The sequence below is a fragment of the Syngnathus leptorhynchus genome, chromosome 4 (assembly GCF_054491065.1).
Source record: "Syngnathus leptorhynchus isolate UIUO chromosome 4, UIUO_Slep, whole genome shotgun sequence".
Classification (NCBI taxonomy): domain Eukaryota; kingdom Metazoa; phylum Chordata; class Actinopteri; order Syngnathiformes; family Syngnathidae; genus Syngnathus; species Syngnathus leptorhynchus.
Window position 1 is genome coordinate 7,538,038 of NC_141198.1, and position 21,747 is coordinate 7,559,784.

At 41.8% G+C, this 21,747-nt stretch overlaps 3 protein-coding genes across 4 annotated transcripts; all 3 read right to left on the reverse strand.

Annotated features, from left to right (window-relative positions):
• Nucleotides 1–305: 305 nt before the first annotated feature.
• On the reverse strand, nucleotides 306–8,384 carry mlec (malectin). 2 transcript variants are annotated; one of them, XM_085910555.1, is made up of 6 exons: nucleotides 8,042–8,384; nucleotides 7,462–7,679; nucleotides 6,361–6,539; nucleotides 5,457–5,633; nucleotides 4,416–4,473; nucleotides 306–4,042 (listed from the first exon to the last, which is right to left on the reverse strand). In XM_085910555.1, the coding sequence occupies exons 2-6, from the start codon at nucleotides 7,664–7,666 to the stop codon at nucleotides 3,798–3,800; spliced, it is 864 nt and encodes a 287-aa protein (XP_085766681.1). In that variant the 5' UTR covers nucleotides 7,667–7,679; nucleotides 8,042–8,384; the 3' UTR covers nucleotides 306–3,797. The 2 variants fall into 2 exon arrangements, with proteins under 2 accessions (XP_085766681.1, XP_085766680.1); XM_085910554.1 differs by having other exon boundaries at nucleotides 7,462–7,703; nucleotides 8,042–8,380.
• A 987-nt stretch (nucleotides 8,385–9,371) lies between these two features.
• Nucleotides 9,372–14,127, reverse strand: cabp1a (calcium binding protein 1a). Its single transcript, XM_085910464.1, has 7 exons — nucleotides 13,267–14,127; nucleotides 11,301–11,331; nucleotides 11,056–11,199; nucleotides 10,875–10,984; nucleotides 10,715–10,789; nucleotides 10,565–10,637; nucleotides 9,372–10,473 (listed from the first exon to the last, which is right to left on the reverse strand). Exons 1-7 carry the CDS (start codon nucleotides 13,975–13,977, stop codon nucleotides 10,448–10,450), a joined length of 1,170 nt encoding a protein of 389 aa, XP_085766590.1. The 5' UTR covers nucleotides 13,978–14,127; the 3' UTR covers nucleotides 9,372–10,447.
• A 1,082-nt stretch (nucleotides 14,128–15,209) lies between these two features.
• asphd2 (aspartate beta-hydroxylase domain containing 2) lies at nucleotides 15,210–20,705 on the reverse strand. The gene is made up of 4 exons (XM_085910465.1): nucleotides 20,426–20,705; nucleotides 17,370–18,547; nucleotides 17,060–17,173; nucleotides 15,210–16,931 (listed from the first exon to the last, which is right to left on the reverse strand). The coding sequence occupies exons 2-4, from the start codon at nucleotides 18,226–18,228 to the stop codon at nucleotides 16,801–16,803; spliced, it is 1,104 nt and encodes a 367-aa protein (XP_085766591.1). The 5' UTR covers nucleotides 18,229–18,547; nucleotides 20,426–20,705; the 3' UTR covers nucleotides 15,210–16,800.
• Between the last annotated feature and the right edge of the window lie 1,042 nt (nucleotides 20,706–21,747).

Genomic DNA, 21,747 nt, shown 5'->3' on the forward strand with positions numbered 1-21,747 from the left:
TGAATACACAGAAGAACTCAAGTCAGACAAAAAGGCACAAAAACACGGATTCGGTCATTTTTGTGCAGCTGCTTGTTCAGTCTCCCGTCACCTTTTCGAGCATATGTGGCACGAGAGACATTTTCACAGCTGTTAGGGCAGAACGAGACACCTGGATAAACAAAAGTATGCTGAATTTAGCAGTGACTGACTCCTCAGGGACTTCTTTAAAAACAAACAGGGGATTTTCAGAATTTCAAACAAGTGAGAATTATTTGCTTCTCTTATAACTTGATGGCAAAGTGAAAAAAACAGCAAAGACAATCTGATAAAATATTCAATTTATTAAAAAGAAACAGCATTGATCAGCATTTTGTCACTTTGCAGACGTAGGACGCATAAGCAAGAGTAGACTTGAGCACATTTCTCAGTCCGCCTGCTGCTGCCCTTCAGGAGCCCCCCCCACATGACAATTTGTTAATCCAATACATACAGTTGGATCATACACGCTCACATTAAGGTTGATGACAGACTTTTGTGCTGCCTGGACGGCGGCGGGGTTTTGCTGTGTAAATTTGTCTCGGTTTAAATTCACCTCACATTTACTGTACAGTTGATTGGAAAATAAACAGACAAGGGGCGGGGCGCTGGGCAAATCGAGGTACAGTATATCACGAAAAAGAGACAAACAAGGTCCACTTAATTACAGAGCAGTTTAAAATAATCTGATTTGAGGAGAGTGATAAGATGACTAAGGTTTAGTTCCCTGATTTTATTGAGCACTTAACTCATTCACTGCCACTGAGAGCAATGTAAGCCAAAAATCAATTTGAACTGAGCTGGCAGTGATTGAGTTAATAAGGTAAGCCAAAAAAAAAAAAAAGATAGGATGCCTTAATTAAGAAGAGATTGAGAGAAGAGATTGGATGGAGTGGCGCAGTGAGTCTTTGGTTCTAATGTGAAAAGACACAGAGCAGATCTTCATTCCACTCCCGTGCTTTTATGAGTGCGATAAACAAATGATACCGGGATCAATGTGTAAAAAAAAATAAAAGTGGTGTTGGACGTACATTTCACAGAAGTCTCGCACTTTTCTCATATTTACTCATGGAACAAATTGACCAAGTATAAATTAAATTCCATTGACGAATGAAGCTTCCTTCACTCCAGTCAATTGGTGTGGAATGATAGAACACAGCACAAGAGGGAAAAGAAGGCTAATGATGGTAAAGCACAATGTATTCAAGAATTCAAGGCAACAACAATGACACACAAGGCAGTGCAAAATGTCACACCAATAAAACATGTTGAACTACTCCAATCAAAAGACACCCTGAGGCAACATTTCAAACACTAATTCCAAATGTATCATAATATATCTCCAGATCAGCTCCACTCGGATTTCAATTACACAAGCAAGTGGAAGAGCTCACATTGTCCTTACGAGTTAATTTATTTAATTTTGACAGCCATTTCATTTGCCTGTCTATTCATCTTTCGTTGTTGTTTCATACTGTCCCAACAGCCGTTCCCCTTTCAAAAAAAAAAAAAGAAAAAAAAAGCCACAGGTCTCTTTAAAAGTGGAACAAATGATAAAGCCCCAACACATCAGTTTCAACAAAAAAAAGAGGAGAGAACCATTGAACGAAACTTTGCGATCCTCAACCATATATACACACGTGACCGTAGACATCAGCATTCATGCTGAATTAAATGCAACAGATGGCTAAAGATAATGTTCACATCTTTCGACAAAAAGTTTCAAAAAGCTAGAAAAGAAAATGGCAACACATGAACTTCTCCATATTCAGGGGAAAAAAAAAAAAAAAAAAAGAAGCAAGGGAGGACCCACAGCACATGAATTTCTAACTGGGTTGGATGCAAGAGAAACTGACAGGTTAAGACTCGCTTTGGTTGAACATAAATTCTTTTTTTTTTTTTAAATGTAGAAAACTTTTAGCAAAACGTTTTGAAACACAACGAAGAGTTTAGTTATGTCTGAAGGCCGAAACTAAAACAAAAATTACTCTGGTAATGAGGCCACGGGTATTTTAAGATTTTTTTCACAGATAAAAATGTTTGCTCAACAACCACAAACTGCAGCTGAACTAAGCATCAAAGTTCTCATTGGTACGAGGGGTAAAAAACAAAACAAAAAAACAAACAAACAAACAAACAAACCAGAGCAGAGCAGGCCAGACATTTAGGAAAGATTTAAGACAAGAGGTTTTTAAAAGGCTGCTGGGACTTGGAGTAAACATTTGCATGGAACCAACAGTGATGTTGTGCTTTCTTCTTGTCAATGCGAGACACACTCGAGCCACTTGAGGGATGGAAGACAAGCACAAAGATGACGGCCACAGGCTCCTTCTGAGAACTAAACACCGCCACTTCATGTTCAACAAAGAAGTCATGACAGCAAGCAACTAAATAGGCAAAGGAATACAGACTCCCCTCTTGTTTTGCCACCGACTTAAGGGTGAGCTTTGACTTGGGAAGCTACTTCAAAACAGACAATGACAATAACAGTGAAAGATGATGTCATCCTAATGTGTGGCTTTGGATCTGCTAAGATTTGGACTATTTGACACAAATAATAAGATGGGAGGGACGTGAGCTAAGCCCGTTGGGTCGCTTTGACCTTTTTCTTCTGGCTCTGCATTTTATTTATGGCACCCTCAGCGCCACACATCCACTTGAAACCAGTTAAGACTGTGGAGTCACGCATCATCACACACAGGCTAAAAGATCGGCCCTCCTGTGTGGGGGTGCCTCCGGGAACCATTTTGAACAGATTCAACCTTGCAAATGTGCTGCAAATGTCTCCGCGGTCCTGTGCCCATCTTATTAAATACCTCAACTTAGAATATGCAGTCTACTGGTAGTTAGTTATTCTGCGCTTTAAAGATTAAAAGGACCAGGTGACGGGTTCCCACAGACCTTTTCAAATCCATTCCAACTAGCACGACTGGGCCACTCCTGAGGTCTCCATCTTATGGAAAGTTGTTTGAACATTTACACACAGTCCATATTCTTGACAGTTATAATATCCAAGTAGACGCAGTATGCGGCCTCACTAGCAATTTCTATTCCCCCACTCACCGGCATGTCACTTTTGGCCTATTTGTATACAGTTAAACCTTTCTAGTCAATTTGTGGTTTACTCGGAACACCCCTCCGTCCAACAAGTAGGCATATGTCCCACACTAGAAGCCTCCTGGACTCTAATGCCCACTAGCTGAAACATGACGAGTCCGACTAGTTGTAATCAAAGGCAGTAGTGGGAAAATGATTCGTTAGACTGGATTGTCTTATTAGTGAGGACAATTAGCATACCAGTATATGGATATTAAGACTATTGAATAAATGCTCAAACGCTTCTCCGTAGCATGTTAAGACGACGCCACGTGTACAATGGACTAACTTGACAGAAAGGCAAGTAGCAAAAAAGATGGTGGCTGTATTCCCATAGTTCATTTTGTGGTTTATTCCATATGGAGCCTGTTCCTAATCTCATGTGTGGCCAGATGATGTGTGTCTGACTAAAGTGTTTCCTTTCCCCACGCTGCGTGCAAAATTCTAAAAAGTTGGTACAGCGGCCAAAGACTTCATCCAGGAAATGAAATGGATGAAGCATGTCGTTCAATGCAGAGAGCAGAAGGTGGAAGGCAAACATTCACTCTGCTCGCCATCCTCCTGCACTTGCTGTCTTAATGTCCTTCGTGGTCCGTATTTCCTCCGAGTCGTGTGTAAGTTTGACCTCCTCGAAACCCCCGCCCTCCCCTCCCTCATCATAGTCTCGTGTCCGTTCGGTCGTCTCACAGCCGACAAAGGCAGAACAAAGTGGGGATGAAGACGCCGAATGCCACCAGGATGGGGAACATGAGGCTGCTGTTGTCGGCAGCGTAAGGGTTCGGCGTTCGGGGTCCCGATTGGACCCGGGGCTTGGAATCTGGTGGGAGCTTCTTCTTGCCCACGTCGTCTCCTCCATCACCCTCTTCCTCTTCTTCCTCATCTTCGTCGGGCTTTTCCAAGCCAGGGTGAGGCTGGAGTTTCGGTACATCTTTTCAGAAGAAAAGGAGCGCCACAGAAAAGTGAGCTTCATTCTGTGGCAGTTTCGATATGAGTTAAAGTTCACTTTAAGGGACTGGACTAAGTTAAGTACACAGGTGAACAACATTTTTGGTACCCCTCTAATGAAATAAAGTGAGAAAGAAAATGTTTTTCTTTCGGAGCAGTTCGCTCGTGACAAACGTCTGAGAAGTACAGAAGTTACATTAAAAGCTACAAAAAGAAACAGCATGAATGCAGCCACTGCCTCAAAAGGTTGGACAACCAAATGTTAATTTTTTCTCTAGAGGGGTGCCAACAATTGTCTTCGTGTGTACAATCAACAGAAGAAAAAATCATTTCGATATGAATGCAAAGAAAACTACCTTCTGGTGTTCCCTTCATTACATAGAGCGCGCAGACCTTGGGGTTATCATAGTAGCCCTGGAAGACAGAAAAAGGTCCAACATGTTTGCTAGAGAGAAATCACTTGTCAAGTAGTTTCAAATGACAGACAGCTCCACAGAAAGATGACCTCTGAAAGATGAAACAATCAGGATTTGAAAGCCCAACACCTTTAGCAATGGATTTGATGAATGCTTGACCCACACAGTGAGACTTAAGTCAATAAAGTTAATATTGAAATTTCAAACAACTCCACCAGCTGTCGGCGCATAGCAAGAACAGAGGCTTTACTTCATGCTGCCGTCGTGCGATCGACCGAGATAAAACTTCTGCATTTGTTGGCCCATCGCACATCCCGTTTTAAACATGGAGCCTCATGCAAGCTGGACACCATTTGTCACACAAACTTAAAGGCTCCCTCTCTTGAGTGCTAAGATTAGCCGCGTATGCGTATGGGCCACAAATAAAGACATGCTGACTCGAATTGCAAGTGCGACAGATAGCAACAGCGCACTCACTATTACACTTCTGACAATGGATCGATCCTATTCAATGTCATAAATGCTATTTGTCAAAATACACAAAGGATTAAGAACTACAGCACACTTTTTGGAAATCTCTGACATTAACATGTTTTGAGGTCATGTAAATGAGCCTCTGGCCACAAGCGGGCCATGAAGGTAATGTCTGAGCATGTGTGCAAGGAGAGTTCGTCACCAAAGGTATTTTCAGTCTTGTTGAGCAGCGCAAACATGAATTCCACACTAGGCCACAGCTCTTAAAAGTCAACAATAAATACATAGAGTAACTACACTTTACGAAACCAATAGATTGATTAAATTCTCTTCATTATTATATTTAAAAAAATATATATATATATATATATATATATATTTTTAGGTGGCTGGATCCGAATAATGGCGTCTCAAGTTATTTCAAAGGGGAAAAATGAAACAATGTTAAGTGACACTACCGCCGCGCAAACCTCACTTTCCAAGAGTGGCAGGTTATGTTGAACTTACCTTTACAAACTCCACCGTGAGCTTGCCGTTAAATGTCGACACCTCTCCTTGAACACTCAGCTTGCCGCGTCGAATGGAGAACGCCACAATTTCATCGTGTGCTGTACTGTGACCCACTCGATCAAAGATGTCCAGGTCCTTCACCACCACGTGGCCGTTTAGTCGAACGTCAAATACCTGTTAAACCGCAATGTGCATTTGGGTACATATTATTAATAACACCGGTCAGCAGCAAATTTTAATCAGAGACAGTCTGTGTGTGCCTTGAACGTATTTACATTTTTCTTTTTTCTTTTCTAGTACATCATTTCATTTTAAAGTTTGATCAATAAAAGCCTGCACAATAAAAATTTTACAATGCGTTGTAATTCACAGCAATGAATATAAAAATTACGACAATGAATTCAGTAGAAAAACACCAGTTGTGGTTCATCGGTGTATTGCCACTTGCTGTCGAGTGAAAATGACATCACAGTGCCAAAGGGCTCAGCTTGCGAACATTACCTAACAAAACCCAGAAAACAGGTCAGTCTTGACGGTTGCTAGCTGAGCCTGTCGCCATTGTGATGTCCGCCTTTTCAGTCGACAGCAAATGGCAATGCAAAACAAAATGGCCACCTCTGAGATGGATGTATTTAAAAAACAAAAGAAGGTGGCTTAATCTATATTAAAAAATCAATCAATCAATATTTAATAGAATTCTGTGTTTAGACTATTGAGGGGGAATATATTGGAAAGACCATTTCTGATGTTACTGCACCTTCAATTTAGAAATATCATTATATAGATAACTCCATCTTATGATCATGAAAAAAATAAGGGCGGATTTGGAATCAGTGCAAAAATGTCAAAATGATTTAAATAAATGGTTATTTGTTGACCAGTGTAATGGCTTCATGGTTACCTTTTGTTGAGACTGAGCAAAGTAAACCTCTGCATACTTCATTACGAGTATATAGTCGCCTTCCTCACGTATTGGGATGTCATATCCAAAAGTGTCTTCATTGTAGCGCTCTGTCTGGTAGAGAACTTGATCCTCAGGACTGGAGCGAAGGATCGGCAGACGCATCCCGTAATCAGACGCTACAAAGACAAATGAAAGCGCATTTGCACGTAGAAACACTCACTCAGGGCTGCAATTCATGGAACAAGCGGACAGTTGGAATCGATAGAAATGCCACTTTGCTAGTATGCTAGCCCTGACTTGACCATGTACTTGCTGTAACCGTTCTGTGGCAAATGGTGAGCTAACAAATAGTTTGCGCCACATTATGTTGCATATTTTAGGGACCATGTTGGTGAAGGATTTACGGTATGAAGTTGATAACCGTCAAGGCTTGACTGCAAGCAGCATTGTAATGAAGGATTCGGGGATGCTGACAGGCAGCCAAGGCTGCTTGTGGGGTTGGTGCGGGAGATAACAGAAGTAGTAAACCTTTGAAGGTGATGCAGAGAAAGGTCAAGATTGCGGTCAGGCGGATTCATTCATTCTCTGTCCCCACTTTGTTATTTTTACGCAAATTTAAAAGATGTCAAGTGCACAAATCTACTATGCTCTTGAACGCACAAAATCTGACATGAGTTGGAAAACCCAGTATCTTCTTTTGGTCTGAAAAATACAAGGAAATTATTTTCCATTGGCAGCCTTATATACCCACCTGAGCGTCGAAGGTTTGAGAAGCAACTCATTTTGGTCCCTTAAAAAGTAGGTGGCACATATAGAAAATATTGTAATTTCTACACCATTCATTTGATTTGGAGGTACATCACTTCAAATCAAAGCTGAAAGGCTGCAGTTAATATATATACACATCTTATTTGTTGCCTTACAAAAATCCGTTGTGAAAAATGGGAACATTTATGGCCCCGACTACCACCTTGACATTGCACACACCAGTGGTGTTTTCTTTTTACCAATATTTAACTTTGACTTTATTGCTTTATTTGCACTGGTTTAATTATGTCAATCTTGAGCATGTAGGTTCATCATAAATCATTTTCTCACCTTTACCAAGTTTGCCTTCTAAAGGGTCCTTTTTGAAGTGAATACCGTGCACGTCGACGTGCGACTCCCCTCCGGCATTGACAGCCCAGATCACCCTTTCGGAGAGGCTGGGGCCGCCGCCGCCGTCTGCCCAACACTGCACAAACAGCACGGACAGCACCGCGGCAACCAGCCCGGCGAAGAGCTGCGCCGTGAGCCGCTGCATCGCCACACACACTCTTCGACACAGAGACGGACGGGCACTGTCAAGGGGCACAGTTTCATTCAATAACGTGCGACATTAGCAAGTTATGCAAAGTGAGCTAGCGAGCCTGACGTGATGACATGCAATATGATAGGACTGGGCTAGCCAGCATGCTAGCTGTAGCAACAAAGAACTCACGACTGCAAAGACATTGAGCGTCACTAAAGACAAAGATACATACGTTCATACAATAAATGGCACTTTATATGCAGGCCAGTAATGGGATTGCTATAGCAATTAATATAGAGTAACAGTCGTCGGTTACGCCAGCTAGCAAACGTACCTGCCTAACCAGAAATACGTGGTCTACTGGAGTGCGGCTAACATGTGTCTTACCTTCTCCTTGGAAACGCTGTCAAAGTGAATGCCGAGAACAAGTTTTGCAGTCAGACTGAATACGTAGACTGACAAATAATTTCAGTGATGGCAGTGTTTGTATATTGTCAGATGGTGGAGGTCTCAGTCTGGGAACCCTTGACGACTTTCATTCAAAGCGTGTACTGTGTATCTACACTGGCTCCTAGCTGCAGTGTAACACAAGGGATGAGTGACATATATTTTGACCAATCGCATCCTCCCGCATTTCATCGGTTGGCTGGCTCATCGACGTCCTTCATGGTTACAGTCGAACATGAAACGCGAGGGATCTTTTCTAAATGTGCTATGTATACATCCTTATGCGTACTCATATGGTAAAAAAAAAATGTGTTTCTCGAATGACTTCTTAAGTGACAAAAGAGTGAAATCATCCAGAAATATACGCGTGGCCATGACGTATTCACCACGCCCCCTTTTCCGATACGGTACCTTCGTGCCGGTTGAGCTCTTGTCCAATCATGTGAGTCCAACGCAGCTCGCTACACAAGAGGGTCGGGCAAAATGGAGCGAGCAAAAGGGTAACTATGGTAACATTTGAATCGGCTCCATAGATGACAGCTCCTTCACCGGCGTTGAGTTTTATTAAATAGATTGTTGGCCGTCAACCTTATAATGAAGCAAACACAGGGCAACGTAATGATAGATGACTAGCTCACACCAGTGACACTGTTTTAACAGAGTTAATACTTTGTGTAAACATTTGTTACTTTTGCGGATACGCCTTTCTCCAAAATGGGATCTGTCCTCTAAGCAAATATATTTTTAGTCTATGGAAGGCATTTGAGTGAGCTTAACTTGTGACAAGACAGAAAATGTATTACATATAACCTGCTAAACAGGCAACATTTCACATTTGCGACATTTATGATGAAAAAAATGTACGTATATCAAATCTTGTAGCACCACAGGCTTAATAATTAACCAGGTTGAACCTTTGGCTGCACTTGGGACTTGGAGATTTAAGTGGAGTATAATTTGTTTTAAAATTGATGTTTAAATCAAAATTTTGATGGGCAAACTTCATCCACGACTTCTCATGGGACCAATGAAAAAGATGTAGGTTTCAGATGTTGGTATGACTTCAGATTGAAATTTGTTGGTGGAGCTTTTGCTGAAGATGAGTGACTAGTTAAAAGATTAGTCCATTTTCAAATTAGCAAACCTATACAGAACAACTCAGTTGTGACAACTGTATGTATAATTCAAGATAAAGGAAAAGGTATTGTTATATCTCACAATCACAAATGCACCCATAAAATAGGACTGCAATGAAATGACATTTATTTTGCACACTGCACTTGGCAAAATATTTATTCTGTGAGCCCAAAGTTGAAATGTGCATACGGAACAGAATTCTCTCTTTGGCATGCATAGAATTTGTTTCAACAACACAGATTTGCGAGACTTTACCACGATTACATTCATATTGACATTGACATTCACTGTAAATAATACTCACACGTCATTCCAACATTATGTGAGTAAAGCTAGATTAACAACTCAGGGACTTTGAGCCTGTGAGCATGAAAACACTGTGACGTGAAACAGTTCTAAATACACTGTGGCACATGCGGAAAACCACAGCAAGATGTAGACAGCTAGAACTTTGGTTGTCAAGATTTCAGCTTTTACAGGAAATCCATTTGAAAGTCAAAGAACCGAGAGGTACTGAATGTTATATCAACTGCTTTGCGGTCCGATTGCAGGAATAACACTCACGAGAAGTAGGTCACGGTCCGTTTTTTTTTTTTTTGTACATTTCATGTGGCTGTCTGAGTGATGTTATCGAGCTAGACAGGTACAGGTACAAATGACAGCTGGTCACACACAGGTCTGATACAGATGTAGTATTGCTACAGGAGCTCCCAAGTGGGGCACCGATGTCAGAGAAAGGACATTTCAAATATACATGATTTTATTGAACAATGATCTCTACATCAAGTGTGAAAACGCTTAACAGTACACTCAGTCTTTAAGTCGTATCTACAAGCAATAATTCTCACATCCTGACTTCCTCTAACATATTTTGCAAGATATTTCATAATGTCCCCATGAAGGAAAGGAGACCTCAACCAACGCACACAGGACGTTAATACTTGAACGTTAAAGTGCAAAAAGAAATGTACAATCGTCAGCTAGGCTACAGCAACTTCTGCCTCAGTTGGACTGGAGACATTTCAGGAAGAACACTTATTGATTGAAAGCTTGACGTGACCCTTCGCTCCAGAACATCCAAGGAGTTGAAATTCCAGTGTCAGTCAAAATGTTTGAATGGCTCAGAAATCTTAACAAGTTCTCTCTTCTACTTGCTCAAGTACGGCGAGGGTTGGAAGCTGCACATTCAAGACGGCTCATTTAGCGATCTCAACGAGACATCATTCGGACAAACTCTGCAGAGGAAGAGAGTGGAAAACTCATGTTGTCAGCGGCAGTGCATCAGTTGCATCATCGACTATGAATATTTCAACAAAGTGCTTTTACCTTCAAAGTCAACAAGCCCGTCCCCATTCAAATCAACCTCCCGCAGAATATCCTCCACTTCATTCAGACCCACCTGCAGAAGCAAGGTGAGCAAAATTGCACGGTGGACATCTCTAGTCCATCTTATTGCAGATGTGGCGCAAGTATTACCTGATGGCCCAGAAGCTTACGCATTGCATCTCGCAGCTCAGACGTACTTATGGCGCCGTCACCATTGGTGTCAAACTATCAGAGCGGAGAACGTAGGAGAACGCATATTTGAGCACACGCACAGACAAACAAATGTACTGTATCAAAGAGACATTCTTACTTCTCTAAAGGCATCTTTTAATTCCTTTATTCCTATCATGTCCGCAGTTTCGGCAAGGAGTTTTGGACCCATCAATTCTACAAAATCCTCAAAATCCACATGACCGCCCACTGAAAAAAAATACCAACATAAAATCACAACAACTATGATTTGAGAGCAACTAAGAAATAACACTTCTTACAGTTCATATTTATCTGCTGGCTCAATTCGATCAGCTCCATTTCAGTGGGCATGTATCCCATGGTTCTCATGCAGTTTCCAAGGTCTTTACAGCTGATAAAACCATCCTTGTCCTTGTCAAACTCTTTAAATGCGTCCCGCAACTCTGTTGAGCAAAGACAAATGTGCAAAAGTGTTCCAATGCTCTTATTTCTCACCTTGTTTATTTGTTCTGGGTGACTCATTGTTGAGGCAAAATCAACTTACCATCCATTTCCTCTGGACGTAGCTCTCTGTCCTAGTGAGAAAACACAATAAATCACTTGTCAGTACAAGTAACAAACAAAACATGACTGATGCAACAGCCGTGATCTCCAAGAACCTACTGGTGTAAACATCAAACAGTAGAAACTATTTTGTATTTTTTTTGCTCACCGTCCTTGTGCTAGCAAAAGAATGTGAACGTATGCTCCTAAACCCCGACACACACACACACACGCTCAATGCTTAGAATTAACGAAACCTTTAAAGGGCAGAGACGCAGGCAGACATATCCCAGAAGCTTCAGGGGTTAACGACAGAAGGAGAGTGGAGTCTAAACACAACATTGTGTCTTGACGTCAGAGACAGAGGGAGCTGGAAACAGCTACGACGCAAGGACGCGAGTCACACAAGCAGATGATTGAATATGTATTCTCAGCACTTCCTGTCACCCTGGCTGTCAGGTTATCAAACATCAGCACATTCAGTGACAGTTCTCTACTTGCTCACAAGCCAACTGTATTCACACAGTCATGCTGACAGAGGATGTAGAAACATGTCATGAAGTCACAAATGATCGCTTTGTGTTTTGGGATGTATTTGTACGGAAGTGCCAGTGTGGAGTGAACATTTTTGGACAAACAAAGTTCAAACGTACTTCCAAATACATTTGAATGTATTTGCGATAAACTTGTAGGCTAAATACTGAAAAAATATTTGTTCAGTATAATGGTATTGACAGTATTGACTTGCACATGTGCAAGAAAAAAACAAAACAGGCCAACATTATATCAATGCATTTGAAAATTCCATGACTAAACATTGTTTATCCATAATTGTCTTTTTTTTTTTTAATTATCATGTCTACAATGCATTATTTTTATTCTGCATTTTTTTCCCCATAAGACCACATATTTAGTTTCTAAACGCCAGTGCCTCAATATGCTTGCATAAACATATTGTATTGTGACGTGTTCCAAGGCTCTAGCAATCCGTTTTTGGAATTAATCCATTCTCTATTTGCCCTCAAAAATGGTCCATTTGATTCATGCATCATGTTAGTTACAGCCTACCCCCCCCCCCCCCCCCCCACGTGTCATTCTCTGCCCTCTGCAGGAAGATACAAGGTCACACTGACCTACAGCACACGGATCGTGTGAAAGCAGAACATGCATCGAACACGTTGCAGTGCTAGACCGTGTTACATGTCAGCCACATGGAACCAGAGCACAACACTGATTTATCGTGAATGTAATGATTACACAGATTAATAAAGGTGCCTGCACATGTCTTCATACCTAAATGGGAGGAAATTATAACATGGGAATGGGACTGACTTCTTCAATCAACATTTTTTTCTCTGAAACTAAGAAATAAATCATAAATAGATAGAAGCTCCGTGAGCCAGAATGAGTAAAATGACCCTCGATAGAAAAGATGCTCAAAATGGAGCCCCGCGACATTTTCAAATCACTTCTCCACATACGGACTTCCCAATAAATCATGCAGGAAGTTAAATCTGGCCACATCCACTTTTTCCTCTCCCCTAGCACAATCCACTTCAAAAAGGAAGGGCACTCATTGAGAAGGTCTGTAGGAGGATATATTACATAAGAAATGAATTTGTACAAGGATTGCCTATCGTCTGTCCAAAAATGGTAGAACTGCATTCTTTGAGCCCGCAATCCTCGTGAGGATAAGGAGTTTGGATGATGAAAGAATGTATTCATCCATTGTGTTAACACACATGTACATATTGAAAAAAAAAAAACCTAAATCTGAAGTCACACAATTTGGTGCTTAGTGGCACCCTGAAGAAAAATGGAACATTATCTTCGAGTACTGTAAAAGTACGAATAAAGGTCAAATCGATGAAAAGTCCGGTGGCGAAGTACTACGTGCGTTACTTGGGTTTTCAAAGATTTGGTAGAACAAAAGTATGTCAACAATGTTACTTTCAAGGAGGTCTTACCTGGCCAAAAAGTGAATTGAGGACAGTACGCAGGTTGACATCCAATACAGAAGATGCAGCGCTGGACCTCCGGGAGCGGCGAGAGGAGCTGCTGGACAGCGGCACCGGAGAGATGGCGGACGGCGAGGACCTACTGGCCTGGCCGCCACTTTTGGTCAAACTGGCCCTCTTCTGGTCCCGAGGTTCGCACAGGGGAGTTGTGTCGTCATGACTCTCCGAGGGCGAAGGCATCCTCGGGAGAGGGCGTGCGCAGCAACGACGGCGATGCTGCGGCTGTGGAGGTGGCTCTGGTTCGGGGGCTCCAGTCGCAGGCGCTTGCTCCTCGCGATTGTGCTTCCTGCGGCGGTGGTGTCGGTGTGTGCCGCGTTCCTTCACGCTACGGCCGGCTTCACCATCAGGCTCTGGGGGGTCCGGTAGGTGACTGTCAGACGCGAGGGGTCGACACTTGACCCGCGTGGATTCAACTCTGTCCCGGTTGCCAGAGAGCGAAGGGTGGCACAGCGGTCTCCGGGCGCTGACGTCGCTCTCTGCCGACAAGAAAGCCTCATCGGCGGTTCCATTGCTTTGGAGCGCAGCGGCGGGACGGTGGTGATGGTGCTGATGATGACTTCTCCGGCTCTCTGCCGTGCGTTCGTGGACGTGCGTGGATCTTCTCGAGGACGTTTTAAGCAATGAGGTCGTGGAGTCCGATGTTGGAAAGGAGGAGCTCATTGCTGCGGATCTGCTCTGGTGTGTGTCGGTGGGTTGATTGTCGACATCACGCGTCCTTTCCTTTCCATTGTCAACCAGTTTTCTCCTGCTCGCGATATGTAGCGGCACCTGCTCGTGTATGCGTGGCACACGTGTATGGCAAGCAAACAGGTTCAGAGAGCACAGGAATATTATTCACAGCACAGCCTCATTACGAGCTTTTATTGTTGTCTTTGAGACGATAACTTTGATTGATTACATTGGCCAACACATTTTTTGTACTAATTTAGTCAGTCGGAGATGCAAATTTTCTCAGTCATTTTTGTGCCATTTGTGTCATCGTTTTTTCCTGCAAAAAAAGCTTCATAATAATAATAATAATAATAATAATAATAATAATAATAATAATAATAATAATAATAAGTGTGTTTGAAAAAAAGGCAACGACATTTAAACAAATCTACATCAAAATACGTTTAGAGACACATAAACCATCTCTGATTAAATTTTGCTGTTGACCAGTGTTATTTTAGTCCCTTTTTATGACTAATTGTAACAAATAATTGCCAAATGTATAACAATTGTAATGACTAGAGACAATAAAATTAAAAATAAATCCATGGATTATAATTTCACGATTTAAAACAAATTTCCCACCATCCACTGTCCATACAATTTATTGGCACTAAGCAGTTCAGTGTACCCAGCCTTTGGGCCCAAAGATAGCAGGGAGAGTCTCGAGTTAACTGGTGAGGAAAAGTGGGAAAGTGAATGGATGGTTCGGTGTGACATTCATCCTAATAGATAAAAAGTAAGGATGAGTTAAGATCATGTGTCTTCATATAATAATTGTTATATTAAGACACATAGTATTCATCCTAATCAATGAAAAACAAATCATATAAATAAAGTTCAATCCCAACATTATTTTTCTGCTCTTCTCATTGTACACGGCTTCATACTGCCACCAAGAGGCCAACGGGTACGCAGCACAAACAAACGCGTTTATTTTTATTTACAGTATTTTGTAAATAAAATGTCAAATTGGGTTGTTGGGTTAAAAACAACCCCATATGGGTTAAAAATAAATAAATTACATTTTATATTTAGATTATTATAAATAATTATATATATATATATATATATATATATATATATATATATATATATTATATGATTTTAATTTTTCTCATAATTTTAAGTTATTAAGTGACTTTTAGGAAAGCACTGGCACCAAAAATGTTGTTGACCATTTATTACATGTGCAGAAACACTTGAAAATATACACAAGGAAGCAACATAATGGGAATATTTTAATACAATAAAAAAAAAAACCCCACACACATTTGTGATGGTTCACAGATAGTTATTTCCACCAAACCTTTGTTAGCTCAAACTCACCACACAATAACAACATACGACATACTAAAGTTCAAAAGTTGTTTTTGAAGGCACTGTCACTGTCCTATCGACCATCTAAGATCACACAATAGCATTACGAAAGATCACCTCAACATGTCCAAGTCCTTTAAATTGGTTTTCTTTGTAGTTCCATGCCACGCGGGTGGCAATAACATTATAGGCACCAGTGTCCTGTAATTATCAATTCAAGACAGCAGAGGTCGCTGTAGACTATACAAACAAGTTCAAGTTTGTTGCCGTCTCTAATCCAAATGTAACCACAATGTTGTTGTTCCATCGTGAAATCTAAACAAGCTTAAATACTTCTGCTCTTCTTCATGTTGACGACCGTCATCCGTAAGTCAAAATGTAAAAACAGACAGCTCAATGTGAGTGCCATTGTTCTTAGACATTGTAAACATCAGTGTTAGATTGCAAACAACACGCAAAGCTGCTTGAGATTACTTTTCATGTGCAAAATAAAAAAGGCCCTTTGAAACAGCACGCATACTTTATGATGTGTGTAAATACGGATTCGGGTTGGATAAACGTATCCATGGTTTGCAGGTCATGCATCAAATCAAATATCTTAAGAACAGCAGCAGAGCAACTTGAAAATTATTTTACAGAATCAGTAAATTGCAACCAACAGTGTTTGGACCATCAAATTATTGAACTCAAGACATTACAATAGTTATAAGCAATAGACAATTTTTCTCCACCCAAATTAGGTTGAACCCTCATACGCTGTATTTACAAGAATACAAATGTGATATCAAATAGATCCAAATTACCACACCTTACCAAATTTAACAAAAACGTCCTCATCATTGTAACTGGTTGCACAGATCGAGTCATACAAGAAATGTGCTTATTAAACCATGTCTCGTACAAGTAGGTGGGGACTGTGAGCGCAATTAAGTCATCGCATTTGCGATGTAAACATTCACGTCATGACAATGGACATTAGCAAAAGTCTCTTCTTACCAGACTTTCAAAGGAGCCAACTTCCCTTTTTGCCTTTAGTTTTGTCATCAATAAGTGAAACACAAACACAACTGGGTTTAGATCTGGGCGCTTTACCTGTCCATTACAAAATAGACATTGTGTAACAAATGTGTTAGCGCAACACAGAACTTAATGTTTCTTAAAATGGAACTGAAAGCATCACAGGCTGATGATTTGATTTCAAATCCTTCGTCTAGTGGTCGACAAAGGCAAAATTCCTAAAACGCCCGTCACTGTCCGAATGACTGCTGGCACTCAATGTAACAATATTAAACGTTGCTGTTGAATGCACGCAATGGTGTGTGACAATATTTGTGTACCTTCCCAAGTTGACCTCTGAGAGATAAAAGAAAGAAAATGAAGCACACAGTGAATGTGAGAGCTGGCCACACACTTCTACCTCTTGCTTGGACATAATTCTTCATATATGCTCTCTTATTTGCCTTCCTTCTCCTCTAAGCGGCCTGGGGTGAAAATGTAGTCTAAAGCTTGTCTCTCGGCGGCGGCCACATTGGGGTGCCAGAGGTCCACCATGAAGACCACCCTCAGGCCGTCCTCTGGACCCCCTGCAAACATAATCCAGAAAGTCAAAACATTTCATTGTTGCTTTTTTAGTTAGAGTTGACCTTATTTTCTATTTTTAGGTCAATCAAGCTTCCAGATAAAAAAAAATGAAATTTGAAGCTCTTCTTACCCTCGTGGAAGGCCCTGTGGAGGAAAGAGTCATCAAAAAGCAGACAGCTGCCCTCAGACCAGCACTGGGGCTCTCCACCAACTACAAGCTCACAGGAGGGGGGCACTCGGAGACCTGCCGATACAAAAAAAAATCCAATTAAATGCAGTGATTCAATTGTGACAATACGTGGAGGGAACTTTACATTGGTGCTTTGGCTAGACAACTAAAATTTGATTTCAACAACAAAAGTGTAAAAACCCAAATCAAAATTGTATGAAATTTGAAAGTGATATCGTAATTCAAAAAAGCACATCAGACAGCGCCTTACCCAGGTGGCAGCGGAGACGCACGTTTGTGGGACCGTAATGTTCGGTGATGAGCGCTCCCGGCGACAGCACGGAGAAGCAGGCGTTTCCGAACATGTTGTTGGCGATGAAAGTGCGGAGCTGGCCCAGCATCCGCCAGGCCCGTGGACACCTCCTGACATTAAGTACCAGAGGGGTGCCTTGGTTGACCAGGTAGTAGGTCCACCATTGGCCACGAGGAGTGTTGTTGGCTTTCCATCCCGGTGGCAGCGGGGAGCCGCTGCGGGCCGGGGGTTGATTGTAGATGCTCTCAAACTCAGCTAGAAGGGCTGGGAAGCTCTGCTCCAGGAGCTCCACATCGTGTCTCTGAATTTCCCTGGAGAAGAAAGGAGCTGACGGTAGGTCAGGGAGGAAGAAGACCTCAGGCCGCTGGATGGTGGGTCGGCTGTTAAGGTATCGGCCTTGGTCGCGAACTCCTTTGTGCACCCTGCCCATACCTGACCAGGTGTAGCGTTTGGCGTATTCCTGCAGGCTGTGATAGAGCCTCTGGTTGAGACTTTCTCCAGCGCTGGTGCAGCGGAAACACTCAGACGACTGGCAAAAAGCAAAACCGTTCTGCTCCTCTAACATGGATCCGGGTTTGCCCCTATTGCGACAGTCTGAGCCAATGAAGCCCCCCACCACCCCTCCGATCCTGCCGGGCCCGCTTAGATACCTTCCTCGCAACGGACTGGTGCTATGATCACGGCCAACCCTGTAGCAGTACCACAAGAACAGCAGAAGGACACACACCAGTGTGGCACAAGCACAGATCTCACACTCTCTCACAGACTGCATCCCTCCAGCCACCATCTCCCTCACGCTCTCCAGTGACCACTCCATAGGGGCTCTGCTGCACAAGACTCAATCTCACAAAAGAGGGGAGATGCTGCACGTCTTGTTCACGACTGAGATTGGGAGCGGCATCAAACCACACCAAGGCTCTTGCGTTAAGCAGCTCTTCCCGTCCGTCACTTGAAAGCAACCAGTCTGCTGATTTAATCCGACACTCTCGGTCTGCAACCTTAACATTTCAGCTCTCGCCAATGAGGGATGCTCTCTCCATGCTTGCTTTTGGGCTCGTGTTTTTTTTTCCGCTGCTTCTTCTCCTGTTCTATCAAACAAATGTAGACAGACGCTGCGCCTCGGGGTTATCTGTTCTCTGAAAAACAAGGACAGAAGGAGAGAAAAGAAACCATGAGGACAAGGATGGAACTGACATCAGGAGACTGCGACTGTTCATCCCTCTCTCCATCTATTTCATCTGTCCATCCATCTGTCTGCCCATCTACTCAACCGTAAACTGTATCCAGATCAGCTCAAAATATGGAAATTGGGACTGGTAGTGGAATGCGACAACTTAACAAGAAAAATAACATTCAGTATCGTGCTTGGCCTAATTGGAGTCACGTGTCGACCAGTCGCCAGCCAAATGGAGGGTATGCAATCAATTTAATGCTTAGCACGAACAGAGGTGGAATGCTGGGAGTCTGGTTAGCAAGTACGCTTCATAGTTACGCAGTTGGGGTTTCATAGGTGTGAATTTGAAAGGACATTTGTCTGTCAGAAAGGGAATAAATACAAAGAAATAAAAACCCCAATCATATAAAGCAACAAATACAAAAAGTTCAACCAGCAAATCAGATGTCAGCACCTTAATAATATTCATGCATTTCAAGATGTTTAAGCTCCAGAATGGGAAAGGAATCCAAAGTAACTTTTAATGTGGTTGTTGTTTCCAGAATGGCTTTTTCAGAAACAATACATTTTCCAGGAATCGGGAATGCCGAAGACAACCAAAAGAAATCAAAACAACCACAAGTCACAGTCTTTGAGCTGCGTCACTCCTATTGTTTGCTTCTTCTGAAATGTTGTGCAATTTGTTTTTCACTCCAAAACACGGATACATGACCACAGTATGTATATTCTATGAAAGCTATGTCAACACTGTCATAAAACAAAAATAATCTTCATACACATTCCGAATGGCCTCCACAATCACCTAGCAGCACGTTTGACACTGCGACACAGAATTATGGTATGTAATCCTGAACGGAAAATGGGGACCCCACAATAAAGTGTGGTCAGATACATTTATTTTCCAGTCTGCATTTCCTCATTAAAATACCATATGAGCTGCTACCCAGTTCAACTGTCTTTTGCCGAGACTGTCTTCTGGTCACTGGCCAAGTTGCAGGCAACGTCTTGACAAAACAGACAATTTTGAGTTTTCAAATCAACTAACATGCATGTTAGTTGGAAGGCCGAACCTCCAAACTAAAAATGGTGGTGCAAAAGTGCTGACCACTAGGTCACTGTGCTGTCAGTGTGCATATAAAAAAAAAACAACAGAATATGAAAACCTTTCTTATAGTGTGCATCCATATATTTACACATTTGTGGACTTTATATCCACCAAACAAAAGCATGAGTCATTAGTTGATTGAACACAAATTTATACCTAGGTATTTCCTTTCTTGTGGCACATACACTAAACAATAACATTACATAAGCAGTGTAAATGGCCACAGATTCAGAAGGAGCTGTATAGAGAGAGCTTGCTAAACTAAGCGGTGTATGAAGTCTGTGTAATTTCTGTTTGACATAACAAAGAATAGACATGGTTGTTATTATATATATATATATATATATATATATATATATATATATATATATACACGATAATAAATCAACAGCAGAAGCCAGTGGAGTGAATAGCGTCAACTGTAATCAGAGCTCAGCCAAAACGTCTCACCAAAAATGGTCGGGTAATCCTGGGAAAAATCCCCCTCGCCCCCCTTCAGCATTCTGTTTGACAGCTTTAAGACGCCCCCGCATCCCGCCCTCACACACCCACTGCGTTTGGGGGAAGACTGGCTTGGTATCATCAACCACTGCATGAAACACTCAAAGAACTCGAGGTGCGGCTACAACGGCACAAATAATCGCCACACTGACCACATTGACGTCAGTCTATTCTGTGACCCCCCCCCGCCCCCCCCTCCAAACCCGTTACACACATTGAATCGTGCATCCATACCTGCTCAACAATCATAATGTGACTACAGGAGAGCAGAAGAGAAGGCACACAGGTGTTCTCTCCTGGCCAAGCTGCGGTGGTGCGCAGTGCACGCAGACGGATATACAACATAAAAAAAGACTTCAAAATGCAAATCCAAATCGGGAAAACACTACGCCTGTGTTTGAGCAAATAAAATACACTGCCCTAGCGACAATTTGACACCCTGTCTTTTGTGTCTGTAGTGGCGATCAACCGCTGACAGGCCAATTTGGTCGTAAATACTAAAGATTCGCTGGGGTAAGACGCCCATCGTAAAGACAACAAAATAGTAATCTGCGTAACTATGTCCGGTTATGCCTTTCAAAATAAAACTGCAACTACCAGAAATAACACTGCAGTTGATTTGATTTTGTTTATTTCGGGAAGTACACAATCAAAATTCATGACAATTTTATTTCATATTATGTTATACCTGACTTTTCAAAAAGGGGGCGGGTTAGTTTATGGCTATTTTTATCCATAATTAGTCTCAATTTCAAGTCAGGCTTTTATTACAAATATTGTAACTTGTACAGTGTACAATGTACACGGACAACGTCCGTAGAGAAGCAAGAAAGATGAAGTAGCAGTTCTTTTGTATTCAAATACATTTTATGTCAGTTTGAAATATCATCAAAAGCTATGGAACACATTTGTTTGATTAAAAAAAACCACTACAAAAGGTTCAGAGATGTTTTTGTTGTTGATGTTGCTGTTCTTGTGCCGTCATCAAGACCATATATTTTCCATTTGTACTTTAACAACATTTACCTCCTTTCTTTATTGATTTAGGATCAATACTTTTTAACAGACCCCTCTCCACAATTACTCAAGTATCTTTACTTCTATTGAAGTAGAAATCATCAACATTTTTGCCACCTCTGATTATAACCCAATCGGTGATACATTCTGAGCAGAAGTTTTAGTTTGAAAGTGAAATATTGCCATATCCGGACTTCATCTACTTCAATCATTTGATATACTCCCTCTTCCGTGAGGCTTACTGCTCCGCTATCCTTTTGAAAACAGCTGTGAACTACACTACCCATGATGCTCTACAATAGTAGTGGAAGACAGAGCACATCTTGATGTTGTCTTTCTGCAGTTCACCACATCAGTAGGCTCTACATAGCCCCCGGTACCACACAAAGCCACCCTGGCGCCAGTTAAATTGTTCCTCTTTGTAATGTTTGGTCGTAAATCAGTACAACACAAAACAGGAAATGATTAAAGTAGAGTCAGAGGACAGTCAATCAAGATGTTTGTAGCTGGATGATTATGAGTGTTTCGCTTTGGTGTGT

Bases quoted from the DNA above. Each gene is read 5' to 3' on its own strand.
- asphd2 (XM_085910465.1), bottom strand. From the start codon at position 18,228: ATGGAGTGGTCACTGGAGAGCGTGAGGGAGATGGTGGCTGGAGGGATG. The intron at 17,174-17,369 runs GTAAGGCGCTGT...TTGTATCGGCAG, and splicing joins GCGTCTCCGCTGCCACCTGG to GTCTCCGAGTGCCCCCCTCC. The intron at 16,932-17,059 runs GTAAGAAGAGCT...TTATGTTTGCAG, and splicing joins CCACAGGGCCTTCCACGAGG to GGGGTCCAGAGGACGGCCTG.
- mlec (XM_085910555.1), bottom strand. From the start codon at position 7,666: ATGCAGCGGCTCACGGCGCAGCTCTTCGCCGGGCTGGTTGCCGCGGTG. The intron at 5,634-6,360 runs GTAACCATGAAG...GCGGTTTAACAG, and splicing joins TTGCTCAGTCTCAACAAAAG to GTATTTGACGTTCGACTAAA. The intron at 4,043-4,415 runs GTAGTTTTCTTT...TCTTCTGAAAAG, and splicing joins AATGAAGGGAACACCAGAAG to ATGTACCGAAACTCCAGCCT.
- cabp1a (XM_085910464.1), bottom strand. From the start codon at position 13,977: ATGAGCTCCTCCTTTCCAACATCGGACTCCACGACCTCATTGCTTAAA. The intron at 10,985-11,055 runs GTAAGAAGTGTT...ATTTTTTTTCAG, and splicing joins CCAGCAGATAAATATGAACT to TGGGCGGTCATGTGGATTTT. The intron at 10,638-10,714 runs GTAATACTTGCG...TTGCTTCTGCAG, and splicing joins GTAAGCTTCTGGGCCATCAG to GTGGGTCTGAATGAAGTGGA.